Source organism: Manacus vitellinus, unplaced genomic scaffold (genome assembly GCF_001715985.3).
Source record: "Manacus vitellinus isolate BGI_N305 unplaced genomic scaffold, ASM171598v3 scaffold_24_pilon, whole genome shotgun sequence".
Taxonomy (NCBI): Eukaryota; Metazoa; Chordata; class Aves; order Passeriformes; family Pipridae; genus Manacus; species Manacus vitellinus.
In genome coordinates this window covers 1,230,714-1,249,142 of record NW_021939798.1, presented here as the reverse complement: position 1 = coordinate 1,249,142, position 18,429 = coordinate 1,230,714, and the positions used below count along the sequence as shown (strand labels likewise).

Here is an 18,429-nt window from a genome sequence, read left to right as displayed (position 1 = left end):
AAGCCCATGGGAACCAGAGACCAAGAGAAACTAGAAATGTTTTCAGGACTGCACTGGGACTGCTGCAGGAATGGTGACATTGTCAGGGGAGTTTGAACACTCTTCCCAGCCAAACATCACTCACTCAGTGTCCTCTTGGCCCCTCAGTTACTTTTACAGCTGTGAAACAGAGGCAGAGAGAAACCACCCAGTACAGGAACCACAGGGATGGTGGGACTGACAGTGTCTGTCCATGAGGTCTGGGCTCATGGTCTGGGAACACGAATCTCATGGACTTCCTATGTGATTCATAATTCATTTCCCCTTTCTTAGGAAGCACATGATCCCACAGAGAGTTCTGAGAGCAGACACATACAGCCCCAAAAGGTGTTTTCCTGGAGGGGGGATAAGGATTGGCACCCTCACTCTTGTACCCCCAACTCAACATTCTTCAGCATTTCAATCCCTTCCCTGGGACTGATTTTCCCCCTCCATCCTGCAGCCAAACCCACACTCAGCCATCCTTCTCATGGTGTTTTCCCCTGCACAGTTTGCAGACAGTTTGCCTTGCCCAGCAGTTTACAACACCCTGGGGTATTTTAGGCAAGTAAGGAAATAATCCTTAAGAACGTAAGGACAAAGGGCTGCCCCTGTCTCTGACCTCCTCTGGGCTGGAGGGGCCCAGAGTTGCCACAGAGAACTTGACCTCATTAAGAAACACTTTATATCCTTAATGCTCAAACCTGGAGCTGTATTCCTGAACTCTGTGCAGTGTTTGCTAAAATTCAAGGCTACTTTTACTCCACAACAGCAAGAGCTATTTTGGTAATAATTTAGTGTCAGGACAGTGGTCACTACACAGGGAGACAATTACAGGTCTCTCTTTTCATGTGAGGTTTGAATGACATCGTGCAATGAAATGAGAAATCCAGGTTGATTTTCAAGCCATCCTGTGTCTGAATTACCTGTGATTGCCTGATTTAAAAAGCCTTCACCCCTGAAGGTAGGATGCCACTGCTGCTGGATCTGAATAGCCACGATCTGAGGTGAGGAACAGAGAGCACAACACCCCCAGCCCCCACCCGCATGTACCACCAACCCCTCCTCCCCAGCTCACCTGCCTTTCTTGATTGTTTCTCGCCCCAGTAATGGTCCCAACACTGGATCCACAGATTCCTCCAGGTTTTCAATCAAAACCAGTTCTCCTGCAGCCAGAGCTCGTTCCAGCGTGTCCAGGTACCTGTGGGGAGCAGCACTGGTAGGTACCTCCTGCAGCAGAGCAGGGTGTGACACTGTTATTGAGGAGGATGTGGGGACAGACAGGGGTCCACACAGCTACAGGCACGTGGCAACATTTGGGGAGAGAAAGAGGGGTAAGAGGGGGTCAAGGCCTGATGCAGAAAGTGGCACTTACAGAGTCTGGGCTGGCCAAAAAAGAGAGTGAGGTCTCAGAGCTCCAAGAGCAAGCAGTGATCACTATGACTTTCCCAAGAAGAGTCTGGGCATCAGTGAGCAAAACTGGAGTTGTTTTTAGCAAATACCTTGTTTCCCCCAGAATCCATTGGTGCAGTTCACCTTATTTTGATCCCAGATCAGATCCAGTAGCTCATTATTTTCTAGGAGGAAAACTGAGGAGGCACCAGCAAAACAACCTGGGCAACCACAGAGGAGGCACCAGTGAAACATGGGCAACCCCAAGGCATCTCCAAATCTACATGAATTTTCAAGCACCAGGCTTGGGCCACTCTTGGCTGTTGCCAGAGCTTTCCCCTGTATTCAAAACCAACCTCAGTGCTCGGACATCTCAGCAGGGTTTTGACTCTGGGGCTCCTCACTACTGGGCAGAGATGGGTGCAAGCTGATACAGCAAGAGAGCAGTCTGAGGGCTGACTGGAGATAAGAACCAGGAGTGGAAAAGCGTTCCCATGAAAGATTTATCTGGATCAATGCAGGGGTGCTGCAATGAGAAAGTCCAGCTGGTGCCAAGTGGGAGCAGCATCAGCCCAGCTGGTCTGCAGGGCATGGTGACCCTCCTGGCAGCTTGGTTGTCCATGCCAAGCCCTCTCTCTCTTTCCAAGAGGTAGGAAGCCCTGCTCACCCTCCTGGATGAGACTAAACCAGGACATGACATCTGCAATAAACCCGATGGAGGACACCACAGGCCTGTTGCCCAGAGGAGCTGTGGCTGCCCCACCCCTGGAAGTATTCAAGGTCAGGTTGGATGGGGCTTGGAGTAACCTGGTCTAGTGGAAGATGACCCTGACCATGGCAGGGGGTTGGAATGAGTTGAGTTTTTTACGGTCCCTTCCAACCCAATCTATCCTGGGATTCTGTACCACACAGAGCTCTCCTCAGCACACAGCACACTCCATCCTCACTTTCAGAGGAGTTTCTATGGTAACTGAGCCAAGCTCTAACCAGACCCCTTGTTTAATGAGAAATCTCCATCATTTTGGTAATGAATAGCAGATAGTTTTCTAGTGTTGTGTCCAGCTCTGGGCCCTCAGCTCAGGAAGGACATGGAGGGGCTGGAGCAGGTCCAGAGAAGGGCAACGAGGCTGGGGAAGGGTCTGGAGCACAATTGCTGTGAGGAGCAGCTGAGGGAGCTGGGGGGGCTCAGCCTGGAGAGGAGGAGGCTCAGGGGAGACCTTCTCACTCTCTACAACTCCCTGACAGGAGGGGGGAGCCAGGGGGGTTGGGCTCTGCTGCCAGGAACCAGCAGTAGGACAAGAGGGCAAAGCCTTGAGCTGCCCCAGGGCAGGTTTAGGTTGGACATTGGGAAGTTCTTCCCAGAGAGAGGGATCAGCCCTTGGAATGGGCTGCCCAGGGAGGGGGTGCAGTCCCCGTCCCTGGAGGGGTTTGAGCAGAGCCTGGATGTGGCATCAGTGCCATGGTCTGGGTGACAAGGTGGGGTTGGCTCATGGGTTGGACTGGATGATCTCAGAGGTCTTTTCCAACCTGGTTGCTTCTGTGATTCTGTGATAATATGAGCAAATCCAGAGTTGGATTTGCCTCAGTGTCACTGGCTCTGACAGCACAGTCAAAGAGTCAAACAAACACCCCAGGCAGCCCATCCCCAGTGTCACTGTGTGAGGAGGCTGCTTTACCCCTTGTTCCCAACCCGGAGCACTCGGAGCCCTGGGCCATATCTTGCTTTGATCCATTGGATGCCCTGGAGCTGGGGGTCCACCAGGAGGGGCCAGCGCTCGCAGGTGCTCAGGATGGTGGCGTTCTCAGCAGAGGTGCGGTCGGCCGGGAGCCCCTCGTTGTGCCAGCCCGCCACGGCCGCCTCGTCCGCCAGCATGGCCAGGGGGTCCAGGCACGGGCTCACAGGGATGGGCACCTGGGGGGAGAGGACAGAGGCTTCTAGTGGGTTATTTCACAGAAAGTTAGCTTAATTAAAGACTGATAAAGCAGATTTATCTGCATCACCAGCAGCGTGAGCAGGTTGAGGGAGGGCATTTTCCCCACCTACTCTGCTTTGATGAGACCCCATGTGCAGAGCTGCCTTCAGCTCTGAAGGAACCAACATCAGAAGGATGTGGAGCAGCTGGAGAGAGTCCAAAGGAGGCCATGAAGACACTCTGAGGGCTGGAGCCCCTCTGCCCTGGAGACAGGTTGGAACAGCTGGGGAAGAGAAGGCTCCAGGGAGACCTGAGAGCCCCTTCAAGGGCCTAAAGGGGCTCTGAGAGAGCTGGAGAGAGACTTTGGTCAAGGGCCTGGAGGGACAGAACAAGGAGGAATGGCTTCAAGACAGAGGGCAGGGTTAGATGGGTTACTGGGAAGAAATTCTTCCCTGTGAGGGTGGAGAGGCCCTGGCACAGGTTGCCCAGAGAAGCTGTGGCTGCCCCATCCCTGGGAGTCTCCAAGGCCAGTTTGGATGGGACTTGGAGCAACCTGGGCTGGTGGAAGGTGTCCCTGCCCATGGCAGGGGTTTGGAATGCGATGTCTTTAGGGTCCCTTCCAACACAAACCATTCTATGATTCCATGATTTATCACTGGTTTTCCATTCTACAGGGTCCTTTTGATCTAGTTTTCTTTCCCCAATCCTGTTTTAAACAAACACAAACTTTACAAGCAATCTAAGGTTTTTGCCTGCAGAGCCCTAAACCAGCCCAAGCCCCACTGGCTCAGATCACACTCCTCCCTGTCCCTCTCTCTGAGACAGCCTGGAAGGACATCACTAACCCCCTCATAAGGCAGCTGTTCTGCTGCAAAACAGCATTAGGAGGCCCAGAAATGCTTCTCTGACAGGGGAGGCCATTGCTGGGTGTGACAGCCAGAGTTACCTGTGCCAGATGTCTGAGCAGAGTGGGCCTTTCATTTCCTATTAGAATCTGAGGCATATCCTTGAAATTTCTAAGCACAGAGTCGGGTCATTTTTGGAACAATACTGCATTTCTTAACTAAGTTTCTGTCTTAGTATTAAAAAACACAGAATGAATTTTTTCCTCTCTCAAGCTAAGGAACTGGCTGATTTTGTCAGCCCTTTGATTTGGCCATCACTGCCCCACTGTGATCTTACTTAAAAGATTCTTGGCATTATTTCCTGATGTATGAGAGGAACCTGCTAAAAATTAGCAAAATATTAAATGAGTTTGCAGCATGATGATCTCCATCTGGTCCTAACAGCAAGACATGGATACAACCAGCTGAGAGGCATGGCCAGCACGAACAGAGCTTGTGTCCAGCATTAAAGAAACACCTGGAGCTTTTCCAAGCCTACCAGAGAGCTGGCAGTGAGCTCTGCCTGCTCCAAGCAATTCCTTCTCCATGCAAGTCCCTCCTTCCAGGCCATCCCTGATGGCTGGTCAGAACTGCAGAGTATCATCCTGGGCTCCAGGCTTGGAATTTTTCTCTGCACGTGGAGGAATCAAGACAATTTCATGGAGCAAGGACACCACAACTGCCCCACAGAGGCATAAATCACATGTGGCTACGTCCTGCTCCCTAACCCAACTCAGCAGGGACACAGGGCTGCCCTTCATTTGAGAGATCCTCTCCCTTGGGGATCCTTGTGGACATCAGAATTCATGTTAATCCCAGGAACAGCAGCTTTTCAGAAGAATCAGGACTTACTTTGAGCTGGTGCAGATATGGTTTCCAGACACCCTCCAGGAGGTCCTGGCGGTATTTCCTGGTGAAGTAGCCCAGGTAGGACACGAAGGCCGTGATCAGCAGGACATCCCCACACAAGGTGCTCTGCTGCTCTTTGAAGGCCTTCACAGCCTCAGCCCATCTCACGTTCTCAGAGGCCAGGCCCCCAACCTGCAAATGCCCAAATCAAATTAAACGTTCATAGACCAATGGAATGGGTTGGAAGGGTGAAGGCTCATCTCATTCCACCCAGTTCCACTGGCAGGGACACCTTCCACCATCCCAGGTTGCTCCAAGCCCCCTCCAACCTGGCCTTGGACACTTCCAGGGATGGGGCAGCCACAGCTTCTCTGGGCAACCTGTGCCAGGGCCTCCCCACCCTCACAGGCAAGAATTCCTTCCTAATATTTAACCTAATCCTGCCTTGTCAGTTAAAAGCCATTTCTGCAAATCTATTTTAATGGGAAAAAAATGACACTATTTAGGCAAGATAGTCTGGGAGACTGGTGCAGGAGGGAGGGAAGTGTTAAGAGGGATGATGGCACATGGTGTGACTCTTGGGGATGATCCTGTGCAGGGCTGAGGGTTGGATTCAGTGATCCTTGTGGGTCCCTTCCATCTCAGCACATTCTGTGACTGATCTTTGTGCTCAACAGCCACTGATGATTTTTCCCTTCATGACTGAGCCAAAGCTGCTGTGGATACCAACCAAACTTTTGGCATCTACAGCACCCTGTGGGCAGCAGATGCACAGTTCAGCTGTGCTTCCTGTAAAAAAGTACATCTCTGACGTGCTGCCTGAACTTTTCAACTGATAAAACCTGTTGGTGCAGTGGAAAACCAGTGGAATGATCCTGCTGGCACCAGCTTCTCCGCACCACTCAGTATTCCAAGCCCTCAGTACCCCTCTGCTGTCTCCTTTGGAGTTGAAGAGCTTTAGCCTCTTCAGTAATTCCTCACTCAGAAGCAGCCTTTTCATTTTCCTTGCAATCTTTATCCGTACAGAATGATGCAATCTTTATTATCCAGTTTCTTTTATTGTTCCTGTCTCTGCACCATTTCCATTCTCCTCCAGCCTTTGAGGTGCAGCAGAGGGGGTGGTGGGAATGCTGCACATTCAAGATTTATTTAGAATGTATTCATACAGAAATGGGGGTTTTTCTCTGTTTTGTTCTCTCTTCTTTTCCTAATAAACCCTAACATCCAGTTTCAGATTGGTTTGGGGTTTGGTGAGGGTTTTTTGCCTCTGGGAGCACAGAGCTCACACACTCACAGAACTCTTAGCTCCAGCCTTTCATTCCAGACTGATAATAACCTGCTCAGCACCACTTACAGGGCATGCAAAGTAAAACTTGATTTTTCCAATATACACTATATTACATTTATCTACCTGGTGTTTCATATCTGCATCACTTGGGATCATTTTCACAATTCTTTATAGACTGTCTACATCATCACTGTGAAACCATGCGCCCACGCACCAGCTCATCCTGCTCGACTGTGATTCAGAGAATCACAGAATCTCAGAATGGTTTGGGTTGGAAGGGACCTTAAACCATCTCATCCCACCCCCTGCCATGGGCAGGGACACCTTCCACTAGCCCAGGTTGCTCCAAGCCCTGTCCAACCTGGCCTTGGGCACTTCCAGGGATGGGGCAGCCACAGCTGCTCTGGGCAACCAGAGTGGTGAACTCAAGAACGAACACCTCTGATGGCCCTTCTGCCTTGCCAAAGCTGCCTCTTTGAATCAGGGAAGACTGTCCCCTGGGCAGTCTGGCTCCTCCCAGGAACAGAAAGAGCAACCTCAGGTTTTCGGTGCCCCATCTGACCTCAGAGCTGCTCCTAAACCTGCCCCAGCTGAGCTGCTCTGTCACGAACGTGAACCACCACCCTCCTCACGGAGCTGCAGAGGTTCCCCAGTGCCTTTTGCTGATCTCAGACTGTGTTGTTGTCCCATTACCCTTGCTAGAAAGCTACTTGTGATAGGATTAGAAGCACATCTGCCTTTCTTAGGGCTACATAACAGGTAGGGCAAAGCCTGATCAAACACAATGGTCCTCACTGGTTTCTGCAATGGGTTCCTGGCTCAGAGATGAACAATCTGCTATAAATCCATAGTTACGTCTGCAACTTGTATCACTGAATTTCAGCCCATTCTTGTGGTTCCATATTGAGACCATCCAGTTATTTTACCTCCAGCAGTGCTTTCTCTTCATCTGGGGGAATTTCCATTTTTATGTTCTCAGTCTTATAAGGTTGTCTTACCTTGTAAATCCACATTCCTTATAGTGGAGCATATGAAGGCCGGAAAATAGCAGGGATCCGGCAGCACAGCCTATACCTGCCCTGATCCTGCTCTGTTCTGGGCATTTTCTGGAGTCCACCTGAAGCTGGACAGACCCTAGTCTCAGCCCACATGTCAGTCCTTACCTTATCCTGCTTGTTGAAAAAGAAGCAAAACACTACTTTTAGGCTATTGGTTAATTTTAAGGATCATACACAAAATATCCTTAATATCAACTACAGTTACAGTGCAGAGTTCAGTTCTTCCATCTTTCCTTTGTAGTTTTAACAGATGAAGCATCTCAAGTTCTTCCCTCCAGCCTCCTTGAGGTCAAATCCCATACTACTCCCAGAGCATCTCTAAGACCAAGAAGTCTTTATTGATCTGATTTTCCTAATTCTTGTAGAGTGGCTACATACTCCTAATTAATTTCTTCAGGTTACTTTTTATCCACTTTGGTCCTACAGGTCTTTTTTTCTCCCTTGCTTGAATCACACACTACCGCCAGTTCTAATACGTTCAAGACATCCCAGATGTCTTCCACCTCAGATCCTAGAAGTCATTGGAGTTCTTTTTATTTAGCAAGCAGCAAATTAAAAGCTACTCATGGGATTCTCTTTAGCCTTTGATAATGAGGGATAGTGAACACCCACTCCCCATTCACCTTCTGCACACTAGTCATGACTTTAGAGGCTTCTCTCACATCCATCCCCTCTACACCTTTTCCAGAACGAAGAGTCCTAATCTGTTTCCTCTCTTCTTACACAGAAGTGTTTCTATACTTGGCTGTAGCTTTTCTAAGTTGTCCCCAGCCTCCTGAGCTGGGTTAACCCCCTGCTCAGGCATGTGGGATGGAGGCACTGACAACCTGATACAATGATGTTTAACTTCTGCTTCCTGAGGTTTTTTCTACTAATTACTAATATTAAGTTTGTCTTTCTTCCTCCAGTCAAGTGCCACGTTGCTGTTCCTGAGAACTCATTTCAACCACTCCAAGAGCTCTTCAGTGAGTGATAATAGTGCAATTAGGCCCCATCCATGTAACTGCATGATTACAGTTTGTTTTCCCTGCACACATTATTTTGCATTTGTCATCACTAAATGTCATATGCTGCATTAGCAACACCCACTCACAAACTCCAACACCAGCCAGCCTCCCTCTCTGGTGCACAGATCACTGCTCCCTGTCCCTTGGATCCTGGAGCATCTTCCTTAGGTCACGTGAAGTTCAGGAGATGCCAATCTGGCACCGTCAGGGCTGGGATTGCCTTCAGCCCCCAGGTTCATTTGTTATTCCAAAGCATCATTCTCTGTTCAGTTCTATTCTTCAGACAACCTCAAATGTGTTTATTTCAAAGTCTGGGAACTTATTTCTGCCCACAACCACACAGGTGACACATCCTGAATGTCAAATGAACTGCACACCAGTGAGGGCTGTCAGGAGCTATTCCTAGATCAAAGCCAGGACACCACAGGAGATGGTGTGCAGTGCACAGCAGGAGGTTGGGATGAAGGTAGTTCCCTGCCTACGCTGCAAAATGATGAATTTCATCAATTCAGTATAGAATCATGGAATCGTTAGGGTTGGAAGCTGTTCCCAGGTCATGGGGTGAGGAAGAAATGGAACCAGCATGGTCTGGGATGTGGTGTCATAGAATCATAGAATGGTTTGGGTTGGAAGAGACCTTAAAGACCACCTAATTCCACCCCGTCCTATGAGCAGCAACACCTTCCACTAGCCCAGGTTGCCCCAAGCCCCATCCAACCTGGCCTTGGACACTTCCAGGGATGGGGCAGCCACAGCTTCTCTGGGCAACCTGTGCCAGGGCCTCACAGGGAAAAATTCCTTCCATATATTGAACCTAAATTTGCCCTCTTTCAGTTTGTACCCACTCCCCCTTGTCCTGTCACTCCAGTTACCGATGAACAGCCCCCCTCCAGCTTCTCTGTAGCCCCTTCAGATCCTGGAAGGTGCTCTGAGGTCTCCACACAACCTTCTCTTCTCCAGGCTGAACACCTCCAGCTCTTCCAGCCTCTCAAATTTGGAAAGCTTCACGAATTTGTGTGTCTGGTATAGTGGAAGGTGTCCTTGCCCATGGGAGGGGATTGGAATGAGATGGTGTTTAAAGTCCCTTCCAGCCCAGCCCACTCTATGGTTCTATGAGTCTCTCAAGGTTTCCAGGTGTTCTGCACCCCTCGGGTGTCTCCAGCCTCAGCTGCACCTGCTGGCCCCATGAGCTGTACAGCCCCAAGAGCTGCATCACTGGCCAATAACCTGCACTTCCCACCCTAGAGCTGCAGCAGGAGCTGTGTGGGAGTGCAGAGCCCTCAGAGGTCTGAACCACCACCTGCATCCTCCCTGCAGGCACAGGGGGTCAGGGAGGTCAAAGAACAGACTGGCTGGGCTCTGTTGTGCTGGGGATGAGCCTGAGCCAGCAGAGCCAGCTGCTGGAACCAGCTCCTTCCCCTCACCCCCAGGGCAGAGCTCAGCACAGACCAGGCTCCTGTAGCCCCATCCCCCTGCTTGGAGAAGAAACTGGCTCCAGGTTAACAGCCAGTGTAGAGGCCAAAATATGAAGCACTGGGGGCATTTGCAGCACTGGGTGTGAGCTGGGGCCCCAGCTGATGGGGCAGTGAGGGCAGCAGACATTGCCTCCCAGCCTCTGACATCTCTTCAGTCTTGCTCTGCAGAGGATGGGGGGCTGCAGACACCACAGACTGGGTGTCTGGGTAACAGGGACAGGTGCTGCTTTTAGAGAGCTTTTCACTCTAATTTTTCTCATTTCAAAACCTGCAAAGCTGCAAGTTCCCACCTTTGTTTTTATAATACAATTTTTGAGCCATATAGTTTTGGCCCCTCTGTACTTGATGACACATTTAAAGCACAAAACAGGAGGCAAGAGCTGTGAAGAGAGCAGAGCCAGTCCCTTTAATGAGCTCAGCTGCCCTGATGGGATGAAAACAGCCAGTGCAAAAGCATTTTCATTACTGAAACTTGCTGCAGTGCAGGAATGTATTCCCAACAAAGGAGGGGATGGAAGGTGCTGTGTGCCTGTGGTTCATCTCAGTGCCTGGTCCCTCCCTGGGGTGCCCCCCGAGCTGCAGTTGTGACACTCACCAGCCGGTTGGCCAGGGCGATGGTTCTCGCTGTCGCTGCAGCCTCTTGCTGACACTTGAGCTTGTCTGAAGTAGCTTCCTCAAACTGGGCCCTGAGCCTGCCCAGGTTCTGGTTGAGGCGCTGCATGGGAAACACAGGAGAAAGCAACAGCACAGCTTGAACAACACGTGGAGCTGTTGGAGCAAGTCCAGAGGAGGCCATGAAGACACACTGAGGGCTGGAGCACCTCTGCCATGGGGAAAGGCTCAGAGAGATGGGGGTGTTCAGCCTGGGGAAGAGAAGGCTCTGGGGAGAACTTAGAGCCACTTCCAGTGCCTAAAGGCACTCCAAGAGAGCTGGAGAGGAACCTGGGGCAAGGGCCTTGAGAGAGAACAAGGAACAGTGGCTTCAGATTGAAAGAGAACAGCTTTAGATTGGATATTAGAAGGAAATTCTTGCCTGTGAGGGTGGGGAGGCCCTGGTACAGGTTGCCCAGAGAAGCTGTGGCTGCCCCATCCCTGGAAGTGTCCAAGGCCAGGTTGGACAAGGCTTGGAGCAACCTGGGCTAGTGGAAGGTGTCCCTGCCCACGGCAGGGGGTGGAAGGAGATGAACTGTGAGGTCCCTTCAACCCAAACCATTCCAGGATTCTGTGATGCTCAGGCAAACAGAGCTGCCTGGCCCTGTGGCAGGACTGGCCAAGCCCAGCTCACCCACTCTGGCTGGCATTACGAGCCAGCACAGAGCAGGGCTGGGCTGTGCTCCTGCTGGAACTCACACCCTCAGCACAAGGCAGAGGCAAAGGACACCCAAAACTAAGTTATTTGGGGCTCAGCCCTGGTGTGAATTTAAACTGGGTAAGGCCGGGGGTCCTTATGGCCAAGCCCCCAGGACAGTGCTATGGCTGAGCAACAAGCAGGCAGCTGAGGAAATCAAATCTGATACATCCTGATGCTGCAGTCCCTTGATCTCAGAGCAGTCCTTGAGGCTCTGCTGCCTCCCCAAGCTGTGCTTAAATCCCCAAGGGGCTCCTGGAGCAGCTGGAGGCACAGCTGAACCACATCCAAGCCATACCCTCACCCTGTTTCGAGAAGGGAATATCACAAGGAAGTCAGTAAAACTGTGCTGCTCTAAAAGTTGCTGAAACCTGTACCAGGAGCCCCCAGAGAGGTGGGACCACCTCCCATGGACATCAGTGCTGGAGCTTCAGGGCTGGAAAGGGACAGAAGGGGACCAAAGCACCTGGAGAAAAAGCTGAAGAACCCTTTGCTTGGACAGAGCTGTCCACACTCTGACCTAAAACAAATCAACAGCTCCCACGAGCACTTGGAGCATTTCAGTTCTGATAAGAGAAGTAATAATTGATTTTATCTGCACCCAGTGCAGACTGCTTAAGGCTAAACTGCTTGTAAATCACTTTAACACTGAGATACACACTAGAAACAAACCTGAAAATGAAAAAGGATTATATTAGGGATCTCTTCAGCCATCCTGGATACTGGCAAACGCAAAGCAGTCTCTCCTTGACCTGTGTTTGGAACTAATAACACAAAAAGTTTCTGTCCCTGTGTGCATATGGATGTATGTGCCTACAAAGCCTCATAGATCAAATCCTATTATTCAAGCACAACCTGATAATTGAGCATCTATAGAATACACACATACATCTGGGCTGAAGAACAGGCCAGACCTGCAGGACCCCACCAGACACACTCCAGAGTAACACACAAATACAGCTGTGAACACACCTCTGGCTTCTACCTCCACCCTCCCCGGGGCCACAGATCTTATTTCCCAGGCAGGCAAAGGAGAGGGAAAGGTATTTAGTGTTTCAGACAATCAGAATAGTCTCATTTATTACTAAAAATGGGTATGTGACATCTTGGGGCCCAGCTGTGAGCAGGTATGAATCAGCCCCACAGCAGTGAAGCTGCTCAAGGTATCCCAGCTCGACAAGCAAGGATGTACCTCCACATCCATCCCACACTGAGTAGCATCATTACCCATCTGCAGAGGGGAAAATGCACCTAAACCAGGCAGTTTTGTAAGTGCATGCCAGAGAGGTACCAGTAATCTCCCCAAAGATTGCAATTTGCTTTAACAAAATCCCACTCCTTTAAAAAAGAAGAAAAAAGAAAAAAAGAAAAAAGAAAAGCCCAGGCATTAAAAGCTTTTGAAAAGAGAAGCATAAAGGGATGAAAAAAGTTCCCCAGCAGTGTATTGAACATCTGAGGTGGGAGAATTAGACACTAATGCCCACTAAATCCATCCCTGCTCTTTTCATCTGCAGCAGGAAGGGGCGACCGGAGAGCTCAGCACTGGGTTTCTGTATTTCCAGGTAAAAAGTGTAGTAAGCATTTTAAGAATAATAAGCCATCAGAAACATCCAAAGAGTGATGTGTTTTCTGAGAGGAAGATGTGCTGGTGGAAAACATGAGTGCAGGGACCTGCTGCCCCTGGTAGGGCCCCTCAGGCACTCCCCAGCCAGTTCCAGCCATGGAGGGGATCCCACTCCCAAAGAGGGATCCCAGAGCCAAAGCAGCCTAAAACCAGGCAGGTTCTGGAGAAGCTCATTCCCACACTCTGTTCTTAGCAGGTATCAGCCTGGAGGGACCACAGAGGAAAGCAGCATAAGGCAGGATGTGTTTTTACATAGAGATAATTTTCTGAAGGAATGATTTTCTAAAGGCCTGAAGCCACACTCTGTGGAAATGCACTTTTAATCACGCTGGAATTTCTTCTATTCAGAGAAGTTTTTATTTATTTATTTATTTTTTAAGTAGGAAAAACCCAAATAAGGTACAAGATGTGCTGCCAGGAAGCTGTGCTGGGACAAATGAGGCTCCTACCAGAGCAGTTGTGATCCTGCAAATCCTGCCCATCCCCAGGGCCTGAGCACAGGGCCAGCCCAGCTCTGAATCAGCCTCCAGTGCCTCCCCTCTGCCCTGTGCACACACTGGGTACACACGTGTTTGAGATAAGGAGTTCCCTGAGGATCCATGAGAAGAAGTAAATTACATTACAAAAATTTGGTGGGAGTAATAAGAATTCATAATTAACCTGCCTCTTCAGGTTCAAGGTTGGAGAATAATCAATGGAATTTAGAAAGCAGCCATATCCTATCATACAGTTAAAGAATCCCAGAACGGTTTGGGTAGAAAGGGAACTTAAAGACCGTCTCATTCCACCCCCTGCCATGGGCAGGGACACCTTCCATTATCCAAGGTTGCTCCAAGCCCTGTCCAACCTGGCTTTGGACACTTCCAGGGATGGGGCAGCCACAGCTTCTCTGGGCAACCTGTGCCAGGGCCTCCTCATCCTCACAGGGAAGAATTTCCTTCTAATATCCAATCTAACCCTACTCTTTATCAGTTTGAAGCCATTCCCCCTTGTTCTGTCCCTCCAGGCCCTTGTCCAAAGTCCCTTTCCAGCTCTCCTGGAGCCCCTTTAGGCACTGGAAGTGGCTCCAAGTGGCTCCCTGGAACCTTCTCCTCCCCATGCTGAACACCCCCAGCTCTCCCAGTCTGTCTCCAGGGCAGGGGGGCTCCAAACCTCAGAGAGCCTTTGTGACCCCCTGGATTCATTCCAGCAGCTTCACATCCTTCTTATGTTGGTTGTCCCAGAGCTGGAGGCAGCACTGCAGGTGTGGTCTTACCAGAGTGGTGCAGAGGGGCAGAATTCCCCCCTTACCCTGCTGCCCACTCTTCCTGTGCTGCAGCCCAGGACACAGCTGCATTTCTGGGCTTCAGTGAAACACAAGGGATAGAAAACCCTACAATGGCCCAAACCTTTGGATCTCCAACCTGCCCTTAAAAAACCCACAAGTGCAGAGAAGCAGCTTTCTCCACAGCAGGGGGTTTCTCCCCAAGCAGTGACGGGTCCCACCACAGGGCACTTACAGCAATTTTGGCCTTGATGGTGCCCAGCTTGTCCTGGGCTGCTGCCAGCTCGGTGTTGGCCCTGCTCAGGGCCTGCCTCTTGGGCTGCACCTCACAGAACACGCCGTGGAAGCGCACGATGTTCACCACCCAGGAGCACAGCCCGGCCGCCGCTGCCGACTTGGTGGCCACGAACTCGGGGTTGAACTTGGGGTCTTGTAAATAAGGCTGGAGGGCTTTGAGGCAGTTCTCGTGGATGTTCTCCTTGTTGAACTTGATCAGGGAGTCCAGGAAGCCATCCACCCTGGCCATGGCCACTCTGGCTGCTTTCCAGCTCCTGTCCTTGGGGATCTTCCCTCCCGGGGCCGTCAGCACCATCACGGCCGCAGTGACGTTGCTGACGGCAGAAGGGGGTGACCCAAAGGATCTCAGCTCTGTCAGGTTGGTCTGGAAAGAGGAAAACAAGGTTGTCAGACAAAAATGAATGGGCTTGCTTTGCACTCTGCACTAATGGAGTCAGGCTCCCAAGCCATCAGTCTGATAAACTGGGCTCCTCTCAGCCCCCACAGTGCTGCCTTTAGAGCACTGCTCTGCATCTTCCCAGCACACCTGCTCCACTCCCTGCATCCAGCTCCTGACATCCCACCTGGCACCAGCTCAGCACACTGCTCCTCCCCACACTCCCTGCTGCCTGGGGGAGCTGGATGTTTCCTGCTCTTTCAGATGACTGGGATAAGGAAGAAAGAAATGTTTCCAAATAATAACCTCTAGAAATATCCCTCAGCCCCTCTAGAACAGCCTTCAGAGCTTCCCTTCATGCTCCCCTTCATGCTCCTTCCTCCCCAAGCTGAGATGATGATGCCAAAACACCAGATCCACTGGGTCCCATGTCCTGTTATCCTCAGGGCCCAGGGAATACAGCTACTGAGAAAGAGCCCAGGTACCCTTGCAGGGCAAGCAGCCAAACTGCACTGGAGGAGCTAAAAGGGCATTTTTGTCTCTAAACACTGATTTCTCACATTTTCAAACTCGCTAACACATCTGGGTGTGCATTTTTTTTTCTATTGCAGGTGCTCTGCACTGCATCTCTCACAACCCATCATAGTCCATAGAATAACTACCTGAATTATCTTACAGTATATACTTAAATGAGACAGTTTTATATATATATATAAAAACTATCTCATTTATGTATATACTTATCTCTCCCTAAGTATAGCCTCTCAATTTGCCTCAGTCACTCTCACTGCCACCAACCCCTGCAAAAGGTACTAACACTAAAGCAGGGGCAGAGGGGCTGCAGAAGGTCCCCCTGGCACAGTCAAAGCTGGGCTGACTCAGTCCAGGGTCACTCTTGGCTTACATGGAAAAAAAGGAAAAGGAAAGTTTAAACTGTAAGGAACAGAATGAGAGCTAAACCCTGCCATAGGCTGAGCCTGGCCAGCCCTCCTGAGAGCAGCGTGGGTACAGAGGATTCTGAGGGCACCAAAGGGAACTATTTAAAGCATCTGAAAGATAATCCTCCCACCACAAACAAAGGAGCAGAAATCAAGCTGGGTTCAAGTTGCAGCCCATGAGCAGGTAACGCTCATGGTGTGACCCCTTCACCTACTCACACACATCCAGAGAAGTACATATGCCTGAGGGAACAGCCTGGAGCTGTGTCAGGGCAGGCTCAGGTTGGATCTCAGCAAAAGGTTCTTCCCCCAGAGGCTGGTTGGGCACTGCCAAGGCTCCCCAGGGCAGTGGGCACAGCCCCAAGGCTGCCAGAGCTCCAGGAGGGTTTGGCTGATCCTCTGGGGCACAGGGGGTGACTCTTGGGGATGGGCCTGTGCAGGGCCAGGAGTTGGACTCGATGATCCTTGGGGGCCCCTTCCAATTCAGCATATTCCATGATTCTGTGCTCCTTCCCCTGGATTAGTGCAAAGGCATCTGCTCTCCCCAACTCTCCACACACTCTGCACAAGACACACATCCCTATGGCCATGGCTGCTCTTCTTTTGCACTGGCAGGTGACAGTGTCACAGGACTGTCCACAAGTCCACAACCTCACTGAGCTCCCTGGGAGCTGACTATATCTGTATTACTGGATTCTCCTCACCAGCTTTGCTCCCTGTTTGTCCTATTAATGTTGCATATAACTGTGCTGTCCAAGTAAGACACCTGAGATAATTGGGGAGAAACTAAATATACACACATAAACATTGCTGATTATTCATGTCAGAGAGCAGGTCAGGCTCTCTGATGCATTTCCAATCAGCAGATAAAGGAGGCCATGGCTTCCAGTGCTCTGCTACTGCTGCTTTACAGGTCCTGGAGAGAATCCCAGAAATGTCCCCACCTTTGTCTAATGAGATACTCCACAGCTCCAGCACAAAACCAAAACCAATGAGAGACAAACACCTTCCTTTTGTACAGTCCTTTGCCTTACAGGAACCAAAGCCAAAGCACATGTCTCTGCAGCAAAACCCAAAATCCCATCTTTCCCAAAATCTAATCCAACAGAGCCCCGATTCTGGATGGCCCAGAGTCACCTTCCTGCCTCCCAACAGGGCTGTGACTGAGCCATGGTCTGAGGGAGGACTGTGCCATTCCTTGATGTGATCATGGCAATAACAACCCTGCATTTTCCAGCTCCTGGATTTTCCCTGTGCCTTGTGTGCAGTGGGAGTTTGGTTCTCCAGGATGCTGCATGAACTGCAGATCAAAAGAAATTGCAGGTACGTGTCTGTTGGGCTCCAAATGGGAACCCCTGGAGCAGCCTTGGAGGACAAACCTTCCAAGGTACCAAAAGTCTTTCCTAAATCGGTCAGTTGGTCTCCTGCAATCAGAGCAGTCCTTATTTCCTGGTTATACATTTCCCCAGTGGCACCTTCCTTTGGACTGGTTTTATCTGCTCCTTTCCATGGACATGAGTAAAGGGGAACACGGTGCAGCCTCGTGGCTGCTCCAAGTTACACCAGGAACGCAGTGTGAACCAGCTGGGAAGAACCTGGAGGAGGGACAATACAATGCCCAGGAACTTGGGCCATCAGATGACACAGCCCCATTCCCCCAACACTGAAGAAAGATACTGGATCCCCCTGGGAATCCTCACCTTACCTTGTTGAGGGTGTTGAGAGCAGCCTGGGCAGCTGCCAGGGCAGGCTCAGCCTTGGCCAGATCCTCCTCACAGTCCTTCTGCTTCTGCTCCACCTCCTGGGTGATCAGTGCCACCTTCCTCTCCTCCTCGTCGGCCACAGCCTTTTTCCTGCTCACCTTCTCTGTCTCCACCCCCACCACCTGGATCAGCTTGTCAGCATCCTCACTCTTCTGCTTCAGCTCCACCTCCTGGGCTGCCAGCTTGGCCTTCAGCTCATCCACCTGGAGGGAAGACACGTGTGGAAGCACGACAGTCCCTGGCAGCCCTGAGTGGGACCCAAAGGCAGGGAGGGCCTGTGTGTGAGGCAGAGCCCTGGGAAGCAACATTTCCAGCTGTGGAAGGACACTCCTGCTCTCCTTTGCTGCACCAAGCAGCCTGGCAGCACTGAGGAGCCCCGTGAGGAACCCAGCTGGGGAGATCCCAGCACCAGCAGGATGCACTGCTACGGGAATTGTCCCACCCCTGCTCCCTGCCTCTGCTTGGAGACTGGACAGAGGGACTAAGGCAACTTGGACACTGCTTTGGGCAGGATCCAATGGGAAGTAGGAGGAAGCATTTCAGATATTCTTGGGGTGATCTTTATACAACCCAGGAGCCCCATCATGGACCAGGCACTTGCAGGAAGCTTCTGTCATTGTAAAATCAAATACACCAGCTTTGAACATGAGCTCTGATGTCACATCTCCCCTGTCTGGAGGTCTGCAGGTGCTGTGGGCAAGTGTTTTGTGGGAAAGATGACCTGGGATACAATTCTAGAACCATAGAATCTCCAGAGTTGGAAGGGACCCACAAATATCATCAAAGTCCAACTCCTGGCCCTGCCACAGGCCCATCCCCAACAATCCCACCCTGTCACTGAGAGCGTTGTCCAAACCCTCCTGGAGCTCTGGCAGCCTTGGGGCTGTGCCCACTGCCCTGGGGAGCCTGGGCAGTGCCCAACCAGCCTCTGGGGG

The 18,429-nt window shown here is 50.9% G+C and overlaps 1 protein-coding gene across 1 annotated transcript in view; it reads right to left on the bottom strand.

Annotated features, from left to right (window-relative positions):
- Positions 1 to 18,429, bottom strand: part of DNAH9 (dynein axonemal heavy chain 9) — a 200,242-nt gene that overhangs the window by 87,154 nt on the left and 94,659 nt on the right. Inside the window, exons 53-58 of the mRNA XM_029960052.1 lie at positions 17,437 to 17,697; positions 14,356 to 14,781; positions 10,480 to 10,599; positions 5,060 to 5,248; positions 3,087 to 3,322; positions 1,097 to 1,219 (exon numbers count right to left, since the gene is read on the bottom strand). Of these exons, the coding sequence (XP_029815912.1) occupies positions 1,097 to 1,219; positions 3,087 to 3,322; positions 5,060 to 5,248; positions 10,480 to 10,599; positions 14,356 to 14,781; positions 17,437 to 17,697 (1,355 nt within the window). The remainder of the gene's footprint in view (positions 1 to 1,096; positions 1,220 to 3,086; positions 3,323 to 5,059; positions 5,249 to 10,479; positions 10,600 to 14,355; positions 14,782 to 17,436; positions 17,698 to 18,429) is intronic.